This window comes from Dromiciops gliroides, chromosome 4 (assembly GCF_019393635.1).
Source record: "Dromiciops gliroides isolate mDroGli1 chromosome 4, mDroGli1.pri, whole genome shotgun sequence".
In the NCBI taxonomy this organism is placed as follows: domain Eukaryota; kingdom Metazoa; phylum Chordata; class Mammalia; order Microbiotheria; family Microbiotheriidae; genus Dromiciops; species Dromiciops gliroides.
Genome location: NC_057864.1, coordinates 262,388,199 through 262,407,756, shown reverse-complemented (window position 1 = coordinate 262,407,756; position 19,558 = coordinate 262,388,199). Strand labels below are relative to the sequence as shown.

At 36.7% G+C, this 19,558-nt stretch overlaps 1 protein-coding gene across 1 annotated transcript in view; it reads left to right on the top strand.

The window, feature by feature from the left end:
* The window catches only part of LOC122753514 (maestro heat-like repeat-containing protein family member 1), a 131,162-nt gene that overhangs the window by 16,157 nt on the left and 95,447 nt on the right, over window positions 1-19,558 (top strand). The window contains exons 6-7 of the mRNA XM_044000904.1: window positions 2,161-2,259; window positions 2,604-2,751. Of these exons, the coding sequence (XP_043856839.1) occupies window positions 2,161-2,259; window positions 2,604-2,751 (247 nt within the window). The remainder of the gene's footprint in view (window positions 1-2,160; window positions 2,260-2,603; window positions 2,752-19,558) is intronic.

Here is a 19,558-nt window from a genome sequence, read left to right as displayed (position 1 = left end):
ATTTCTCTATGTACCATGACACACCAATCTGTCATTTGCAATATTCTAATTGTTTATTTCACATCTGATTCTATCCCCCACACCTCCCTGCCCTCCAACAAAAGTACAAATTCCTTGAAATCAAAGACTATATTTCATGCTTTTTTTTCCCCTGAGGCAGGTAACTGGCACAGTGGATAAAGTGCTGGGCCTGGAGTCAGGATAGACCTGAGTTGAAATCCAGCCTCAGACACTTACTAACTGTGGTACTTTGGACAAGTCATTTAATTTCTGTCTGTCTCAGTTTCTTCATCTGTCATATGGAGATAATGATGGTACTTACCTGACAGTATTGATGGGAAAATCAAATTAAATTATATTTGTAAAGTTGGTATATAGTGGTCTTATCACAAGGGGCCACATAAGAAAGTCTCATATTAGAAACAGGGAAAGGACTTCTCCAGATTCATGATGAAAAGGTCTAGAATAAGGTATCCAAAGAATGACTGAGCTGAGAAGACTTTAGAAACATATTACCTTCCCTAGGTTCTAAGTTTCCACCTCTGTATCTGGCAGCTAGTGAAGCAAATTCTGGGAGACCAAGAAATTTTATAACCTTGCTAGCAAGATTCATAGTTATAAACCTAGAACTGAGCTAATATTAAGAACAAGGCCTGATAGAGGAAGATCAACCAGAAGGAAAGAAAGAGTTAAACCAGAGTGAAGTCATTTAGTACCCTGCCATTTTTTGCTCAGGATTAAAACCCTTGATAAAAACTACATACATTTGACCCTTTACATCTATAATCATTTATTTCCCACTTTTCCTTCCTTATAAAATGGTTTTTATCATACTTGTGCTATCTAACTCAAAAGGTTTGTAGGAGGAAAGCATAGGGCTTAATGGATCATAGAAATGTGGAGTAGTCCTAGTTAAAGAGAATTGTCGATGTAATTGATGAAATTAGTGATAGTGGGTAACCAGGTAGTGCAGTGGGCTAGAACACAAGGCCTGGAGTCAGAAGGACCTGAGTTCAAAAGGACCTGAGTTCAAATCTGGTCAAAGCTGTTTAAGCTTAGGCAAATCACTTAACCCTACTTTCCTCAGTTTCCTCCTCTGTAAAATGAGCTAGAGAAGGAAATGGCAAACCACTCCAGTATCTTTGCCAAGAAAAACTCAAATGGGGTCACAAAGAGTCAGATATGACTGAAATGACTCAACAACAACAAGTAGTGATGGTAGCAGTGATGATGATAGTAATGTCCTATTATTCCCCTGTAGGGTTTTGTAATAAATCCCCATGGAAAATACCTAAGAGGGTGATGTGTTGTTTTTGTTTTTGTTGTTCTTCTTATTGTTGTTGTTATTCAGTGCCATATTATTAGGTGATAGAATAACAGAATCATAGGGAGAGAAGATCATAAGTTCACAATTTTGGAGCAGGAAGGGAGTAGGAAAGGAAGGAGAAGGTATAACCATTCTCCTCCCTCAAAAGGGGGAGCTGGGTATCTGAGGACCAAGGAAAAACAAACAAGTGGTAGCATCAAGAAACCATTAGAGGGCAGCAGAGAACCAGATTTAGGACTTTTTTTTTTTTAATGAAAACAGGCAGCAGGAAGCAAAGAGATAGTGAAAATGATGATGATGAGGGTGATGACGTGTCTCTCTCCCAAAATCTCCTAGCTCCCCTGCCCATGACAGGTCAAGAGAGCAAACAGCATATAATGTAAAGACTAGTGAACAAAATGAGGAAGGCCTTGTCCTAATGACACCTTTGGTCCTAATTCAAGTGTTAAAGCTCCCTTAAGGACACTGGTCAGCCTCCATTTTGGCATCTACAAAGTTGAATTCAGTTCATTTTTAGTACCTTGTGACCCTCAGTATATGAGAACTTTTCAGGTATTTAAGTGAAATTGACTGAGTGAGTGAAGAGGATTGATTTCAATATCCTCTTATATTTTCTTAACTTGGCACTTTATGAAAAGTGAAGAAACTTAGCTAGGTACTATCTCAATTGAATTAGAAAGGTAATTTATTGTCCAATACAGGTGCTCTGCACCTTTCTTCCTTTTTTACCTCATGCTTTCTAATCATGCCTTGCTGATTTTTTTTTTGATGACTGTGGAAAAAGAGGGGTGACTAATGAACTATCTCTGATGATTTTTCCCTTCCTCCCAAAGATTTCAGATGAAACGGAGGTTAATGATGAAAGGACAAAACTGAAAACATTATGTTTGGAAATCTTAACTGACTGTGTCCATAACCCCTGCATGGCCAAGGTAAGGGAACCTTTTCATCAATTCTCAGCGTATCCATAAACAGAGTTTCCTGACTCTCCAGTGAACTATAATATAAAATCAGTATATGTCTGCAAATAAATATACATGAGAGCTAGTTTCTTCTCTGATAAAAATTATTGAAATTCCTCGTGAGGGAGGGATTAAGATACATATAATATTGCCGACTGAGAGGGGCAGAGTGGTGGGTGGGAATCTATCCAATTTTTATCACCATTACTTCCAAGGTATTAGTTTGAGATTGGAGTTAAAACTCCAAAAGTAAAGAGATGATAAACTTTCATGAGGAAAAAATCACTCCTAATGAAGATCAACTTTTTTCCCAGCTCATGTGGCCAATGCTCCTGGAATACATAGTCCCACATCAATATGCCAGCATCTCCCTCATCCTTAGCTTTGTGCTCTACCTGGCTGAGAAGCTTCAACATGAAGAGCAGAATGCCCTGGACATTAACTATTCTGAATGCTTACTTGGTAGGTGCACTGTGTCATATTCATTATCCCAAAGGAAGTGGGGGTGATAGTACTGCTTCATGTCTTCCACACAACTAGATGCCATTGTTAAGCACATGCTAGGGAAGGGGATGGTGGTTAAGAAGACATTTGTTTCTAATTATTATTCCCCCCCCCCTCCCCATGGCTCTATTAACCTACTTTAAAATGGACTGTTTACTATTTTATTTTGGTGCCCTTTCAGGACACAGTAGAAGGGAAGAAAAGAAAAGTATTCCTCTTCCCAGGCTGATGGAGAGAGAGAGAGAGAGAGAGAGAGAGAGAGAGAGAGAGAGAGAGAGAGAGAGAGAGAGAGAGAGAGAGAGAGAGAGAGAGAGAGAGAGAGAGAGAGAGAGAGAAGGAGAATGATAGAATATAAGAGACAGAAAGAGAGGGAAGGAAGGAAGGAAGGAAAGAAGGGAGGAAAAAGGAAGAAAGGATGGAAGTAAGGAGGGAAGGAAAGGAAAGAAGCAAAAGAGAGAAAAAAGTAAGTCCCAACAGTGGGGACTATCCCCAAATTCCAGAACTGTGAAGTCCTTCATGCTTCTTAGTCAGTAGGAAGATGCATATTAAAGTCAGGAAGGATCTAACTTTTTTTCGCAGTCACTGAGTAAGCTGATGCTGCTTCCAGGGCTGAAGGATTTCCTCACATTAAGCTAAGAAGCTAATCTAGATCATGTGTGACTTGTTACCAAACCTCAGTTTGGGCATGATTTCTCATAGTCTGCTATAGATGTTGTGAATGAAAACAAAATGTTAAAGGACCACTTAGTATCCTTGGATTATATAATGTATATGTTTAATGTTTCCTGCATTGTTACTTTGGGACCTTTGGGTTTCTTTAACTTTGTTTTAAAGAAGTGAACCTAAAATCTCTGGGAAGACTAAATGAAATGATCCAATTCTTTAAAAAATAAAGCACCAGAATACATACCTACAAGTCATCTGATCTCTCTAAGTCTCAGTTGTCTCATTTTCAAAATGATAGTATTGGACCACAAGATCTTCAAGAGGTTCCTTCATGCTCTAAATCCATGATTCTATGTAACTAAATCTCCAAATGCTCTGGGTCTTGCAATTTCATGAAGCTTTTTCTAAGACCCTTTGTAACTCTTGGCCTGTGCCCTCATAATCATGAAAGAAGGAATAAGTTTGACCTTTGAGATTAGCAGATTCCAGGAACCCCTCATTAAAGACAACCCTACTCAATATTTTGAAACTTTAACATTGAAGATTGTGCTTTTCTACATGACCTGATGGCCAGAGTAATTCCCTTCAAGAAGTATTCTCTTGGGAGGCAGCTAGGTGGCAAAGTGGATAAAGCACCAGCCCTGGATTCTGGGGGATCTGAGTTCAAATCCAACATCAGACACTTGACACTTACTAGCTGTGTGACCCTGAGCAAGTCACTTAACCCTCATTGCCCTGCAAAAAAATTAAAGTATTCTCTTGCGTAACCTGAATCTGAAACCTAAAGTGGATGTGATTGATTTGATGGAAGGTACATTTAGAGGGTAATCAATACCTAACACAGAATATAGATTCTAGATGTCCTGTGAGCCTTACACCAACAAATATGAGAAAGCTACACCTCTAGTTCATTCTATACATTTCAAAGAACATATGCAATTGACTAAACAGAAACTATAGTGGAACAATTTTCCCAAGCTAACTATGCCAGCTATAGAGATGAAAAGGGTGTCATCAGAAGAATCCAGAAAAGGATGAAGAGATAGAGAGAGATAACCAGTAGACAGCCTAAATATTCCATTGGTGTCCACACAATGTGCAGAAATCTATAGGAAGGATCATCACTGTTTGGACCCCTCTGGATGATTTATAGAATGACATGGACAAGAGTCTTAGGATGACAAGGAGTAGTTAAATTTCAATCTGCACCCAGCTCTATTCTTCCAATGATATGCTTCAGCTCTGCCCACCCCTTCTACTGTGTCCTTCGGGATTCTCATTTTGAATTTCTTCCTCTTGTGGTCCATTGACCTGCTGACACATGGCATTGTATTCTCAGACATCCTTTCCAAAACTGATTCTATTTTCTCTCATACCTGTTAACACACTAATCTTGGGGGGAGAGTAGGAATACTCTTTGTTTTTCAAGGTACTCCCTCTGCTGACGCCACTCAATAAGACTTCCTCCTTTAAAGTTCATTCTATATAAATTTATGTTATATAGATTCAAATTCTGGTAGCTATCTACCAATCCATAGGTCATTTCTCCATCTTTTTTTGTTGTTTTTCCTTAATAGTATTTTATTTTTTCCAATTACATGTAAAGATAATTTTTAATATTCATTTTTTGAATTCCAAGATTTTGAATTCCACATCTTTCTCCCTCCTTCCCTTCTATCCCTCTTCCCCAAGACAGCCAGCAATCTGATATAGGATATATATATACAATCATGTTAAATATATTAGTTACGTTGTGAAAGAAGAATCAAAACAAAAGAGAAAAACCACAAGAAAGGAAAAACAAAACACCACCACCACCACAACAACAAAATGAAAATAATATACTTCAGTCTGCATTCAGCTCTGCAATGTCTTTATCCATTCATAATTTCCTATTTTCCCTTCCACCTTTCCCTATGTCTTCCTCCTCCTAAATCTATTTATTCTTACTCATTATAATGGCCTCCAATCCCTCTACCACTCAGTACTTTCCCAGGCCAATACCACTAATCTATCTTCACTTTGTTCTCTTCCCAATCACAATCTCTAATTTACCCAGTTCCACTATATAGTATCCATTATTTTTGAAGCCCTTGTTTCTTTGTCGTGTTGCCACCCATTCTAAACCCCAGCCTTGAATAGCTCCCACAATTTGCTTCCTCTGCTTCTTCTCGTATTGCTGAATGGAACTGGGAAAAGTCACACAACTGGGTCAACTGAGTCTACTACATTTACGTGACCTAATCTCAACTGGACCCTTGATTTGCAAGGCAATGCCTCTACTCTTACCTAATTGTTTCTCCAGACCATGCCTGTTCCAATGACTGTTCCAATAAAGGCCATTCATACCAACTTCCTCTTCTCTATCTCTCCTTGTTATAGGATCTCCATTCTCCACTTCTTTGCTAAAGTCTCTGATGAAGATATTTCTAATACAAAACCATCTATAAATGTCCTATATCCCATTTCCTCCATATTGTCTAGTAGATTACCCCCCCCAAAACCACCGCTCTTTCTAATATTTAATCTCTCCTATTCTATTGGTTCCTTTCCTACTGGCTACAAACATTTCAGAGTGTCCTTGATTTAAGAAAAATTATAGGGATAATATTAACATTTTACCATTGCTCAGATTCTCATTTGATATCTCTCTTCATGTTGTCAATCAATCCCCTAGAAAAAGTTTCTCTCACTCACTTTACAATTCTTTGTATTCTGGATGATTTCTCTAAAGTGCCCAGTGATTACATGTAAAAAGATTTTAGCATTTGTGTTTTAAAATTTGAGGTTCCAAATTATTTTCCTCTCCTCACCACTACTTGAGAAGGCATATATGTGTCTGTCTCTGTGTGTGTGTCTCTGTGTGTATGCACATATATACACATACATATATGTGTATATGCATTATGTAGACAGAGATTATACATGTGAAGTTATAGAAAACATATTTCCATGTTAATCATATTGCAAAAGACAAAAAAGAAAGAAAAGTAAAGATTTTTTAAAAAATATGACTCGATCTGCATTCAAACTTCAACAATTCTTTCTTTGGAAGTGAATAGATTTTTCACCATAAGTCCTTCAGAATTGTCTTAAACTCATTGTATTGATCAGAATAGCTAAATCATTCACAGTTGATCATCATACAATATTGTATTTATTGTGTACAATGTTCTCCTGGTTCTTCACTTTGCATGATTTCATGTAAGACTTACTAGATTTTTCTGAAACCATCTTGCTCACCATTTCTTATAGCACAATATTATTCAATCATAATCATATACCATAACTTGATCAGATCCCTCATTGATGGGGATCCCTTTAATCCAAAGAATTCCAATTCTTTGCCACCACAAAAAGCACTTTTGTACATAGATCCTCTTCCTTTTTCTTTATCTCTTTGGGTTACAGACCTAGTAGTGGTATTGCTGGGCCAAAAGGGTAGACACAGTTTTATAGCCTTTTGGGCATAGTTCCAAATTGCTCTCCAGAATGGTTGGACCAGTTCACAACTCCACCAACAGTGCATTAGTGTCCCAGTTTTCCTACATACCCTGCAATATTTGTCATTTTCCTTTTTGGTCATCATATTAACCAATCTTTTAGGTGTGAGGTGGTACCTCACTTGTTTGAATTTGAATTTCTATAATCAATAGTGATTTGAAACATTTTTTCATATGAATATAGATAGCTTTAATTTCTTCTTCTTCTTCTTCTTCTTCTTCTTCTTCTTCTTCTTCTTCTTCTTCTTCTTCTTCTTCTTCTTCTTCTTCTTCTTCTGCAGGCCAATGAGGGTTAAGTGACTTGCCCAGGGACACACAGCTAGTAAGTGCCAAGTGTCTGAGGCCGTATTTGAACTCAGGTCCTCCTGAATCCAGGGCCGGTGTTTTATCCACCACACTACCCAGCTGCCCTGATTTCTTCTTTTGAAAAATGTTTGTTTATATCCTTTTATCATTTATCAATTGGGTTATGACATTCTTATAAATTTAACTCATCTCTATATATTTGAAAAATGAGGCCTTTATCATTGAAACTTGCTTTAAAAAGCTTTTCCAGCTTTCTGTTTTCCTTCTGATCTTAGCTACATTGGTTTTGTTTGTGCTAAGACTTTTTAATGTAATATAATCAAAATTATCCATTTTATCTTCCAAAATGTTCTCTATCTTTTTTGGTACCAAAATTATTCCCTTATCCATAGACCTGAAAAGTAAAATTTTCTATCTCCCCTAATTTTCTTATGATATATTGGTCTATGCCTAGTTTCTGCCAAACTGCCTTCCAATTTTCCCAGCAGGTTTTATCAAACAGTGACTTCTTGTCCCAAAAGCTTGGATCTTTGGGTTTATCGAACACTACATTACTACTGTATATTGTATACCTAATCTATTCCTTTGATTCACCATTCTTTTTTAGCCAGTATCAGACTGTCTTGATGATTACCACTTTGTAATACAGTTTGAAATCTTGTACTACTAAATTACCTTCCTTCACATTTTTTTTCACTGTTGTCTTGGTATACTTGACCTTTTCTTCTACCAAATGAATTTTATTATTTTTCTACCTCTGTAAAATATTTTTGTAGTTTAATTGGTATGGCACTGAATAAGTAAATAAATTTAGGTAGAAGTATAATTTTTATTATATTCAGTTTACCCATGAGCAATGAATTTTTTTTTCCAGTTGTAAGAAGTGTTTTATAATTGTGTTTCCATACTTCCTGGGTTTGTCTTGGCAGGTAGACTCCCAGCTATTCTATACTGTCTACAATTATTTTATTTTGTTGTGGTTTTTTTTGTGGGGCAATGAGGGTTAAGTGACTTGCCCAGGGTCATACAGCTAGTAAGTGTCAAGTGTCTGAGGCCAGATTTGAACTCAGGTCCTCCTGAATCCAGGGCCAGTGCTTTGTCCACTGTGCCACCTAGCTGCCCCTGTCTACAGTTATTTTACATGGAATTTCTTTTTTAAATTTCTTCCTGCTGGACTTTGTTGGTAATTTATAGAAATGCTGATGATTTGTTTCAGTTTATTTTATATCATTCAACTTTGTTGAAGTTTTAATTATTGCAACCAGTTTTGCAGTTGATTTTCTAGGATTCTCTAAGTATACCATCATTCTATCGCCATGGATTCCTCTCCAGAGGAGCAGGAAATATCTCTTTTTGATGGCATTTGTTCTTTTAAAATTTTGCAATATATTTTTTATTGTTTTGTGGTTGTGTCATTTCTTTTTGTATGCTATTTTCTTTGCTTTGATTATTTCACTTTGCATCAATTCATGTAAGTCTTTGCATATATGCTATTCTTTGTTCTTAATCATCCTCTTCTCCTAAATGGTCTCTCCCTTCTGAGATGCTGTGAAGCTGACCTTCTCTTTGTGTTCTACCAGTTGAACTGCTCCTTCTCAGTCTCCTTAACTGGGTTCTCATTCATATTATGTACTCATAACTGTGCATATATTCCCTAAGCTCTCTTTTTTCTTTTCTTTCTATGGTTAAATCAGCTCACATGGATTTAATTGTCTTATCTAGGTGATGATTCCAAGATTTAATATCTCTTCTGAACTCCAGTATCATATCATGAATTGGACCTTAGAACTAGATGTTCTTGTTCATCTCAAAGTCACTGTATTCAATATTAAAATCAAATCTTACTACCAAATATACTCCTCTTCTAAACTTCCATATTTTTGTCTAGAACACCACTATCCTTTTAGTCACCTAGGTTCACCACATTAGTGTCATCCTTGTTTGTGTATTCTCATTCATCCCATATTAACTACTAAGTTCCAAATATTGTCATTTTCTACTTAAACATAACTTGCCATGTCTGCTCTCTCCATTCACATAGCCACCACCTTAGTTCAGATCTTCATTGGACCTTCACCTCCCAATTGGACTCCCTGCTTTAAATCTTATACTGTTCCAGTCCTTCTGATAAATGACTATTAAAGTGATTTTTCTAAAGTTAAGTATGACTATGTCACAACCTTAGCCACAAAGCTTCAGTCACTCCCCAATGCCTCTAAAAAGATATAGAGATCGGGGCAGCTAGGTGGCGCAGTGGATAGAGCACCGGCCCTGGATTCAGGAGTACCTGAGTTCAAATCGGGCCTCAGACATTTCACACTTGCTAGCTGTGTGACCCTGGGCAAGTCACTTAACCCCCATTGCCTTGCCCCCCCCCCGAAAAATTAGAGATTCTTCATCATTTAAAGCCCTTAATAACTTGGTTATAACTTGCCTTTCCAGACCATTTCCCTTCTACATACATAACATTTCAGCCAAACTGACCTTCTTATTGTTCCTCATATGCAACATTACATTTTACCTTTTTACTTTTGCATTCAGCGTGTCCCACCCCTGAGAATGCAATCAATACCTTCTTCTCTCATAATCTGTTTCCTTCAAAGCTCAGTTCAAGTACCACCTTCTACATGAAGCCTTCATCTTTCTCTGAGCTACAGTAACCTTCTCCCTCTCTCCCATCACCTTATATCAATTTTCTACATAAATTATATCTCTCTATATACCTGTATGTGTTACCTATAGATCTTAAACATATTATTTAGACTACAAGCTCCCTGAGGGGAGGGGCTATCTCACTCTTTATAGCTTCTACCTCCTACTACAGTACTTTCTATATAGTGCACACTTAATAAATGTTGATTGATTGCACTATTGGAAGAATAATCCCTATCAATGAGATTACTGACCCATTGTACCATAGAATGAAAAAAAGGGTAAAATCCACTACAAACAGAAAATGTCACAATTCCTATTCATTGCTCATAGATGGAGTTACAAAAGAAAATAGAAGTATTCCACAAATTGTAATGATAATTGTTGATATCAAGACCTTGGAATCATAAAAAGGTATTTTAAAGCAACTCAATACAACTTGCTGTGGTTGTTGATCATTTAGGGATTTCATTGTTCCCATAACAATAATTCATCTGTATGTAGTCTCCACTAAAGTTCTATGCCAATACCTCATTATGACATGGACATGATCCTGGATCAATGAAGCAAGTCTGGCCAAGCCAAAAAAGCTTCATTATTTACCTGGTGACAGACTATATCTACTATCTGGGGAGCAACCCAGCTAAATTCAGAGAGGTTAATCACATAGGATGGTCACCAGGCAGTAAATTTTTCTTCATTTTCTACCATAGTAATTCATGAATCCCATTTACTAACACATGTATAAAATATAAATTTCTCTGTATGGAATTTAAGTGTTAAATGCATTTTCATTGATTGATTCATTCATTCATTCACAACCTGTTCCACTTTCCACCTTGCTAGTTTTCTTACATGATATTCCATTCTATGGTCCAATTGTACTGACCTACTTCCTATACTTCTTGCAGTACAGACAATTTTCCCTCTCTGTGTCTATTCACTGGGCTTCCCCACTTCTGCACTGCTCTCCCTCCTCACCTATGCCTCTTGGAATCCCTAGTTTTCTTCAAACCTCAAATGCCATCCTCTATAGGAAGCTTTGCCTGATCCCCACAGCTTATGCTTGGGATCCTTCCCAAAACTATTCTGTACTCTGTATTCATCTTGTATATATTCTATCTCTATATGTCTAACCCTTTACAAACATTTATATATACATGTATTTTATGTTGAGTTATTTAAGCTATGTGTCTGACTCTCCATGACATCATTTGTCATTTTCTTGACAAAGATACTAGAGTAGTTTGCCATTTCCATCTCCAGCTCATTTTACAGATGAGGAAACTGAGGCAGAGTGAAGTGATTTAAACAGTTACACAGCTAGTAAGTGTTTGAGGCCAGATTTTACCTTAGGTCCTCCTGACTCCAGGTCCAGCACTCTATCCACTGCCCTACCTAGATACCCATATACACACATACATACATATATTAACATATATACATATAAACACATACAAACACATACATACACATTGCCTCACTCCAACTAGAATATAAGAGCTGTTTTGCTTTAATCATTTTTCCCAGAGCTTATCACAGTGCCTGGCACATAGTAGGTGTTTTTGGCACCCACACTGATGAGATCATAGTTTTTCTGAAGTAGGAGAACTTTAAGTTTGTTTTCTTTTAAATATTACTTTCAGGTTTTTTTCTAATTACATGTAAAGATAAGTTTTAATATTCATTTTTAATAAAGTTTTGAGTTCAAAATTTTTTCCTTCACCCCTAAGATGGTCAACAATCTGATGTAGATTATATATGTGCAATCATGTAAAACATTTTCCTATTAATCATATTGTATAAGGAGAAACAGAAAAAAGGAAAAAAGAAAGTTATAATAGCATGTTTTGATCTGTATTCAAATTCCATCAGTTCTTTCTCTGGATGTGGAGAGCATTTTCCATCATGAATCCTTTGGAATTGTCTCTTGGATTATTGTATTGCTGCGAAGAGCTAAGTCAGTCATAATTGATCATCACATAATGTTGCTGTTATAATGTACAATGTTCTCCTGGTAGAACTTTAAATTTTCAAAGCAAGATATATATGTGTGCATATATATAGATATATATTCACACACATATATACATCCATATATGCACATATATATGTAAAGATATGGATATATATAGAGATACACACACATATATACATATGTACGTACAGATATTTTGATCCTTACAACAACCCCAAGAAAAGTGGTGGGACAGTGGAGTAGAAGCAGATAGATTTGATTACTGAATATTTGTGTTGATCCCGCTCCTCTTTCACTGTCTTCTTTTTTATTAAGAGGGGATAAAAGGGAAAGGGAAAATTCTAGGAGGATATGATGGAGAGAAACAAGAAAATTAATAATGGCACAACCAAGAACAGTAGCATAACCATGAATGTGGATGAGATGAACAACAAGAAGATGAAAAAAATACATTATTTATAGAATTAAAGCAGAAACAAGATTCATAAAGGGGTTAAAAAAAGGCAAGGTAGAGTGGAATTTATTTTGATTCAATCAAACTAAAAAAAGCAAAGGTAAGCAATCACAATCTTAAAAAAGGCAACAGTTAAATATTATTATATGAGATAAATAAGAAAATTACATGATTATTAAAGGTATCATAATCAAGAAAATAATAGCAAAATTTGATATCTATGAAGAGGATGGCTTAGCCTTTAAGTCTTAATGGAAAAGTTAATCAATATGGGGAGAAAAAGATAGCAAAACAATAACAATTGTTGGGGACCCAACAGTACCTTTTCAGATAGACATTTTTTTAACAGTTTAAGGAAGTACATAAAATGTTAGAAATGTTAGGAAGTAAAAGATCTCTGGTGATTATTGAATGAGTATAGAAAAAAAATATTCATATTCTCAGCTGCACACAGTATTTTTTTTAATGGCCATGTGGTAAGACATAAAAACTTCATAAAGGAATGCAGAAAAGTACATACAAAGCAAGCCCAAGGAAGTTAAGAACTTTGCTGGAGGTATCAAAACACAGAGGCAGGATTTTGACAAAATGAAATCTAAGGTCTCTGCCATTCTAGAATTCTATTATTCTGAAATGAGACAAGGAGGGTGGAATTCTAAATCAGGTTAGGAAAAATGAAGCTGTGTCTCCCATATCCTATAATGGAATGTCTCCATGAAGAAGTCTGTTAGAGTCAATGAATATCTACTGCAGACAAGACACTACTCGTTTGTTGATTAAAAGAGTTTTGTTTCCAATATCAATTTACCAAAAATAAAACATATGAATGGGAAGGTGATATTCAATGAGAGCCATCCTCCTTGTTATATATTGTTTATTCACACCATTTTAATGAGTTTTTTTCTATTCATGTATTAGAAGCCAAGAAATTCAGTATTTTCACCATAACCAAATCATGAGTTTTACCAATTTTGTCCAAGACACATACTGAGTCATACTTATAAAGTCTTTCATGCTTTTTGTCTAAATAACCACTGAAGCTTTTCTCCTTGAACAGAATGAAAACGAAAATATTTCTAATTAAGCAGGAATTTTTAAGAGCAGGCAGTAAAAGCTAATATCATTGTTTGACAGTTACAAATATAAACTAATCAAAATTCTTGGGCTATCATACCTACTCATTCTTCTCACATATTTCAACAGCAGTGGTATATCTCAACATAATGAAATCGATCACTTTCTTAATGGTCATGAAATATACATCAGCCTTTACTCAGAACACTTGATAAATCACACACAATACTAAACCTTCATAAATCATGATTACAGATTATTCTTAGCAATTAAAAATTATTCTCACCAACACATCTATCTTTCCATGCCTCCATGCCTAACCCAAAGACTAATAAGAAAAGTTCCAGATTCTTTCATCTGATTAATTCAAAATGTATTTTGTTATTCAACTGCAAGACTGGAAGAATTTGAATAACACTTGACAGAAATGCTTGAAGATCTTATTTATGATTTATAAAGCTGCTACTTCATGACTAATGGTAGTTTGTGAAAATATTCCCATAAAGTTGTTTTTCTTGGCACAACTGTGAAAAATTATTTGGATGGGGGGACTCCATTATGGATTGTCAGATTTTTTGAATTTGCTAACATATATTTTTTAAAAACAAGTAAGAAAACTGATAATAATAAAAATGATAGCTATAATTTTATAGCATTTAAGGTTTATAAAAATAATTCAAAGATATATATATATACAGCTTTACATGTAAAGCTATATGTATATTGGTGAAAATTTATATATATGTTTATATCATATATATATATATATATTAATTTTAAAATTTTTTTTAGTGAGGCAATTGGGGTTGAGTGACTTGCCCAGGGTCACACAGCTAGTGAGTGTCAAGTGTCTGAGGCCAGATTTGAACTCAGGTACTCCTGACTCCAGGGCCGGTACTCTATCCACTGCACCACCTAACTGCCCTGATAAGTATTTTTGTTTTGTTTTGTTTCATTTTGGGTTTTTTTGTGGGTCAATGAGGGTTAACCTGCTCAAGGTCACACAGTTAGTAAGTGTCAAATGTCTGAGGCTGAATTTGAACTCCGGTCCTTCTGAATCCAGGGTCAGTGCTTTATCCACTGAGCCACCTAGCTGCCCTATATTTTTTATATATGTATGTGTGTGTATATACATGTTTGCATTTGTTTCCCAATCTTCTGAGGTAGGCACTAGTATTGTCTCCATTTTAGAGATGAGAAAACTGAGACTCAGAAGGCTTAAGTGACTTGCCCAAGGTCACAGAATTACTAAAAGTCTGATGCAGAATTTGAACTGGTCTTCCTGACTCCAAGTCCAACACTCTATCCATTATGGCACCTGGTTGCCTCATAGATGATATACCGTAAGAAATGATGTGTGTGTGTGTGTGTGTGTGTGTGTGTGTGTGTGTGTGTGTGTGTATGAGTGTGTGTTGCTTTGAATTTTGATGCACAGTGAAATATAGATAGAGAACACTGCATATAATGTTGGGCTTGGTTGATGTGTTGGCTAATTTTGCTGAATTATTTTATTTTCCATTATTTGCTATGAGCAATAGATCTCTGGTAAAGGGACAGAGAAGAGATATTTTGGGAAGTGAAAATTATGTAATCACCAAAATAGCAATATAAATTGTTTGTAAAAGTGAAATAGAGACAAGTTAGTTGACTCAGTCAAGATCACAAAGCAAGACAGCAATAAAATGGGCAGTTCTACCAGAAAACAACAAAGGGCAAAGAGGAAGGAATAAGCATTTATAGGGTGCCTACTATGGTGTTCCTGTGCTAAACACAGTGCCTGGCACATAGTAAGCACTCTATAAACGTTTACAAATATCACATAGCTGAAAACTATCTTTGCATGTACTAGGAAAAAATAAAATTTTCTAAATTAAATTATTTTAATAATTATTAATTATTTTAAATTAAATATTTTAATTTTTAAAAGGTCATATAAATGCTTATAAATTTTATTTCATTTAATCCTCACAATAGCCCTGTGAAGTAGGTACTATTATTATTCCCATTTTTACAATCTGGGAAAACTGAAGGGAACAGAGATGACTTGTCCAGGGTCACACAGCTAGTGTCTGGAGAAAGCTTTGAACTCAGGTCTTTCTGACTCCAAGCTTAGGATTATGTCTTGTCATTGTACTCAAATGACCTTGGAAGAGAGAGTGAGGCTGAAGACTTTGCACACCCCTGCCTTGCTTAAATCCAATTCACTTGCAAGTCAAGACATCCCCCTCCTGATGTGATGTCACTGGTCCTCTTCCAGAACTAAGAGCAACAACAATTTCAGGGCTTTATTCACTGCACTACCTAGTTGCCTCAAGCATCAGAAATGCCTCAACTCTGGAGGGCAGAAAATGAAAGCCTCAAAGAGTGAATTGGGAAAGACTTTAATATCTTTGGGGCCAACCCCCACCACCCCCTCATTTTATGTATGAGGAACCTAGATGCTAGATAAGTAAAAAGCTTTGCCCAAAGTCTCCCAGGCAGTGAGCAATGGAGACAGAATCATGTCCAAGTTATATGACAAGTGATAAAACATCCTAACCAAATATTCATCAGCTTTTCCCCTTTGATTCTATCGTTCAGATCTGAAGGAGAGTGGTTACATGGTGTGGTAGATACATGCTTGGATACCAGTCTCTTCTCTCATACTTACTTGCTACATAACAAAGGGCAAACCTCCCCATTTCAAAGACAATTCTTTTTATGATTATAAGTTGCAATAAGGGCAGAGCAAAGATGACAGAGTGAGAATCAGCATTTTTTGCCAGCTCTCCCAACAGACCTTCTCCACAACTACCTAGAAAATGAGGCCCTTAATTCTGATCAAGAAACCCAAGAGGGTGGCTAGGTGGCACAGTGGATAAAGCACTGGCCCTGGATTCAGGAGTACCTGAGTTCAAATCCAGCCTCAGACACTTGACACTTACTAGCTGTGTGACCCTGAGCAACTCACTTAACCCCCATTGCCCTGCAAAAAAACAAACAAACAAACAAAAAAAAGAAAACCAAGAAAAAGTTACAATGAGTCATTTTTATAGCTGAGGGTATCTTAGGGGGATAAACAGAGAGGTCTGTGGACGCTGGGGTGGAGGCTGTCCAGGAGCACAGCACAGTGGCAGCTCTTGTGGACTACAATCATTCCAGAACCAAAGATGGAAAGAAAACTTAGTGAAAGCACCAGGGCAGGAGACACCAGGGCAAAAAGACATCCCAGGAGTCCTCTGAACTAGCACTAGGAACAGGAACAGGTGCCATCTGGCAGCTCTGTCACCCATGACAAACACTCAGGTCACAGATCCAGGGCAAAACGGAGCAGCCAAGACTGAGCAAGAGGAGGGTCCAAGCCAAATATTGAGCATGTGCACATACACACAAATTTCAGAAACTTAGTTGCTTGGCTCTCAGCTCAGAAACAGAACAGTGCCTCAGTTCTAACTTTCAGACCAGCACATATGCCTATAGTGGACTGAGAGCATTCTAGCACCTCGAGATAGAAAGGGAACTGATATAAAGCACCAGGGCAGAAAGAGATCCCAGGGAACCTCGGAACTAGCCCTGGGAGCAGGGGTGGGTGCCATCTGTCAACTCTGTCACTCATTACCCAGTCCCTGGTCATAGATCCAGGGCAGAGAGGAACAGTTATGGCTAAGCAAGAGCAGGGAACTAGCCAGGTACTGAACACACACACACACACACACACACACACACACACACACACACACACACACACACAAACAGAAATTTAGCTGTGTGGCTGTGAACTTAGGAACACATCAGTGATTCAATTCCTTTTTTTTTTGTATTTGTTTTTTGTTGGGGCACTGAGGGTTAAGTGACTTGCCCAAGGTCACACAGCTAGTACGTATCAAGTGTCTGAGGCTGGATATGAACTCAGGTCCTCCTGAATCTAGGGCTGGTGCTTTATCCACTGTGCCCCCTAGCTGCCCCAAGTGACTCAATTCTAACCTTTAACCTAGCATATAAGTAGAAAAATCAGGAGAAAAGATCAAAACCAAAGAGGATCCAAAGGGGTTCAATCACTCTGGACATGCAGAATTTCTCAGCAGGCTAACAGTGACTGAATCCAGCAACAGTCTACTGAAACTTACCTGCATATAAGACAACAGAGTCAAACCTAGGTCAAAACTTGCAGAACTCAGACCAAGAGCATTGTGAACAGGCTTCTCCCCTGTTCATGCCATTTTGGAAACATTAAAATCTTGCAGGTTCCCAAACTGAATTGTGAAAATAGAAGCTTAAGCCAGACATTTTCCCCTACATCACCTCTGGAAGTGAGAAGAACTCAATATTAACATCAAGTCTAAAGTCCATAGTAGGCTGAAAAAGTGAGGAAAGAGAAAGAAAGAAAGAAAGAAAAGAAAAGAAAGAAAGAACTCATTCATAAAGAGCTACTATGATTGATGACAGGGAAGCTCAAGACACAAACACAGAAGAAGACAATGATTTTAAAACATCCACAAGCAAAGCTTCAAAGGAAAAGATTGATTGGACATAATCTCAAGGAGAATTCCTAGAACAATTTTTTTTTAATTTAAAAAAGAGATTTTTAAAAAGCAAAAAAGATTTAAAAAATGAGTGGTAGTAAAAATGAAAAAAAAATAGGAAAAGAAGTGAGAACTACCCAAGAAAATTATGAAAAGAAAATTAACAACTTGGTTTTTTAAAAAAGTACAAAACCTTACCAAAGAAAGCAATTCCTTAAAATTTAGAATTAGCCAAATGGTAGTTAATTACTCCATAAGATGTCAAGAATAATAAAATGAAGTCAAAAGAATAAAAAATAGTAGAAAATATGAAATACTTGGTGGAAAGAAAAAAACAACTGATGTAAAAACAGATCAAGGAGAGAAACTATAAGAAGCACTGGTCTACCTGAAAACCATGAATAATAACAAAAGAAGAGCCTAAACATTGTATTTTTGGGGGTGGGGCAATGAGGATTAAGTGACTTGCCCAGGGTCACACAGTTAGTAAGTGTCAAATGTCTGAGGTCAGATTTGAACTCAGGTCCTCCTGAATCCAGGGCTGGAGCTTTATCCACTGTGCCACCTAGCTGCCCCCCCCCACCCTAAACAATGTATTTCAAGAAATCATAAAAGATATCATAAAACTTGAAGGCAAATTGAAAGAACTTGGGTCCTCCTTGGACTCTGCTGCCAGTATTTGCTAGTATAGAAAAATATGGTGGAAAAAACAACAACAAAGAACAAAGTTTGACTGGGTGTCACTGTTCTTGTCTTTCTCTCTACAAGTCTCCTTTTTAAAAAAGTCTTTCCGGGGACCTAGGTGGCGCAGTGGATAAAGCACCAGCCCTAGATTCAGGAGGACCTGAGTTCAAATCTGGCTCAGACACTTGACACTTACTAGCTGTATGACCCCGGGCAAGTCATTTAAACCTCATTGCCCCACAAAAAACAAACAAACAAAACAAAACAAAACAAATAAAACGAATCTACCAGCTACCTCCTGAAAAAAATTCCAAAATGAAAACCCTGAGGCATATTGTAGTCAAAATCAAAATTCTCAAGGAGAAAATATTGCAAGCAGCCAGAAAGAAAGAATTCAATTATCATAGTGCCATTAAGGATCACACAAGGTTTACCAGCCAAAAGAATGAAAGAATGGAGGGCTTAGAAAATTATATTCTGGAAGGCAAAGGATCTAGGATTACAAAAGTGGATTACCTGCCCAGCAAAACCGAGTATAATCCTATGGGGAGAAAAGTACATTTTTAATAAAATGTAGGGCTTTCAAGTATTCTGGATGAAAAGAAGAGAGTTAAATAAAAACTTTAAACAAACAAAAGATCAAGAGAAACATAAAAAGAAATTTAAGTGAGTTATCAAAAAGGGACTAAAAAGGTTAAAATGTTAAAAGAGTATTATGTGGGGAGATGATATATTATTTATCTCTCAGAATTTTATCATCACCAGGGTATTAGAAAGAATCTAATTAGAGAGCCTCAGTGTGAATCTGTGGTATTTAGATAATCTCCCAAAAAGAAAGCAATGGAAAAGAAATAAGAATTCTTTGGGTGTGGGGGAGAAGAAAGAGAAGGAATGGGGAAAACTATCTCACATAAATAGAGCATAAAAGGCAGTGTTTAATATAATG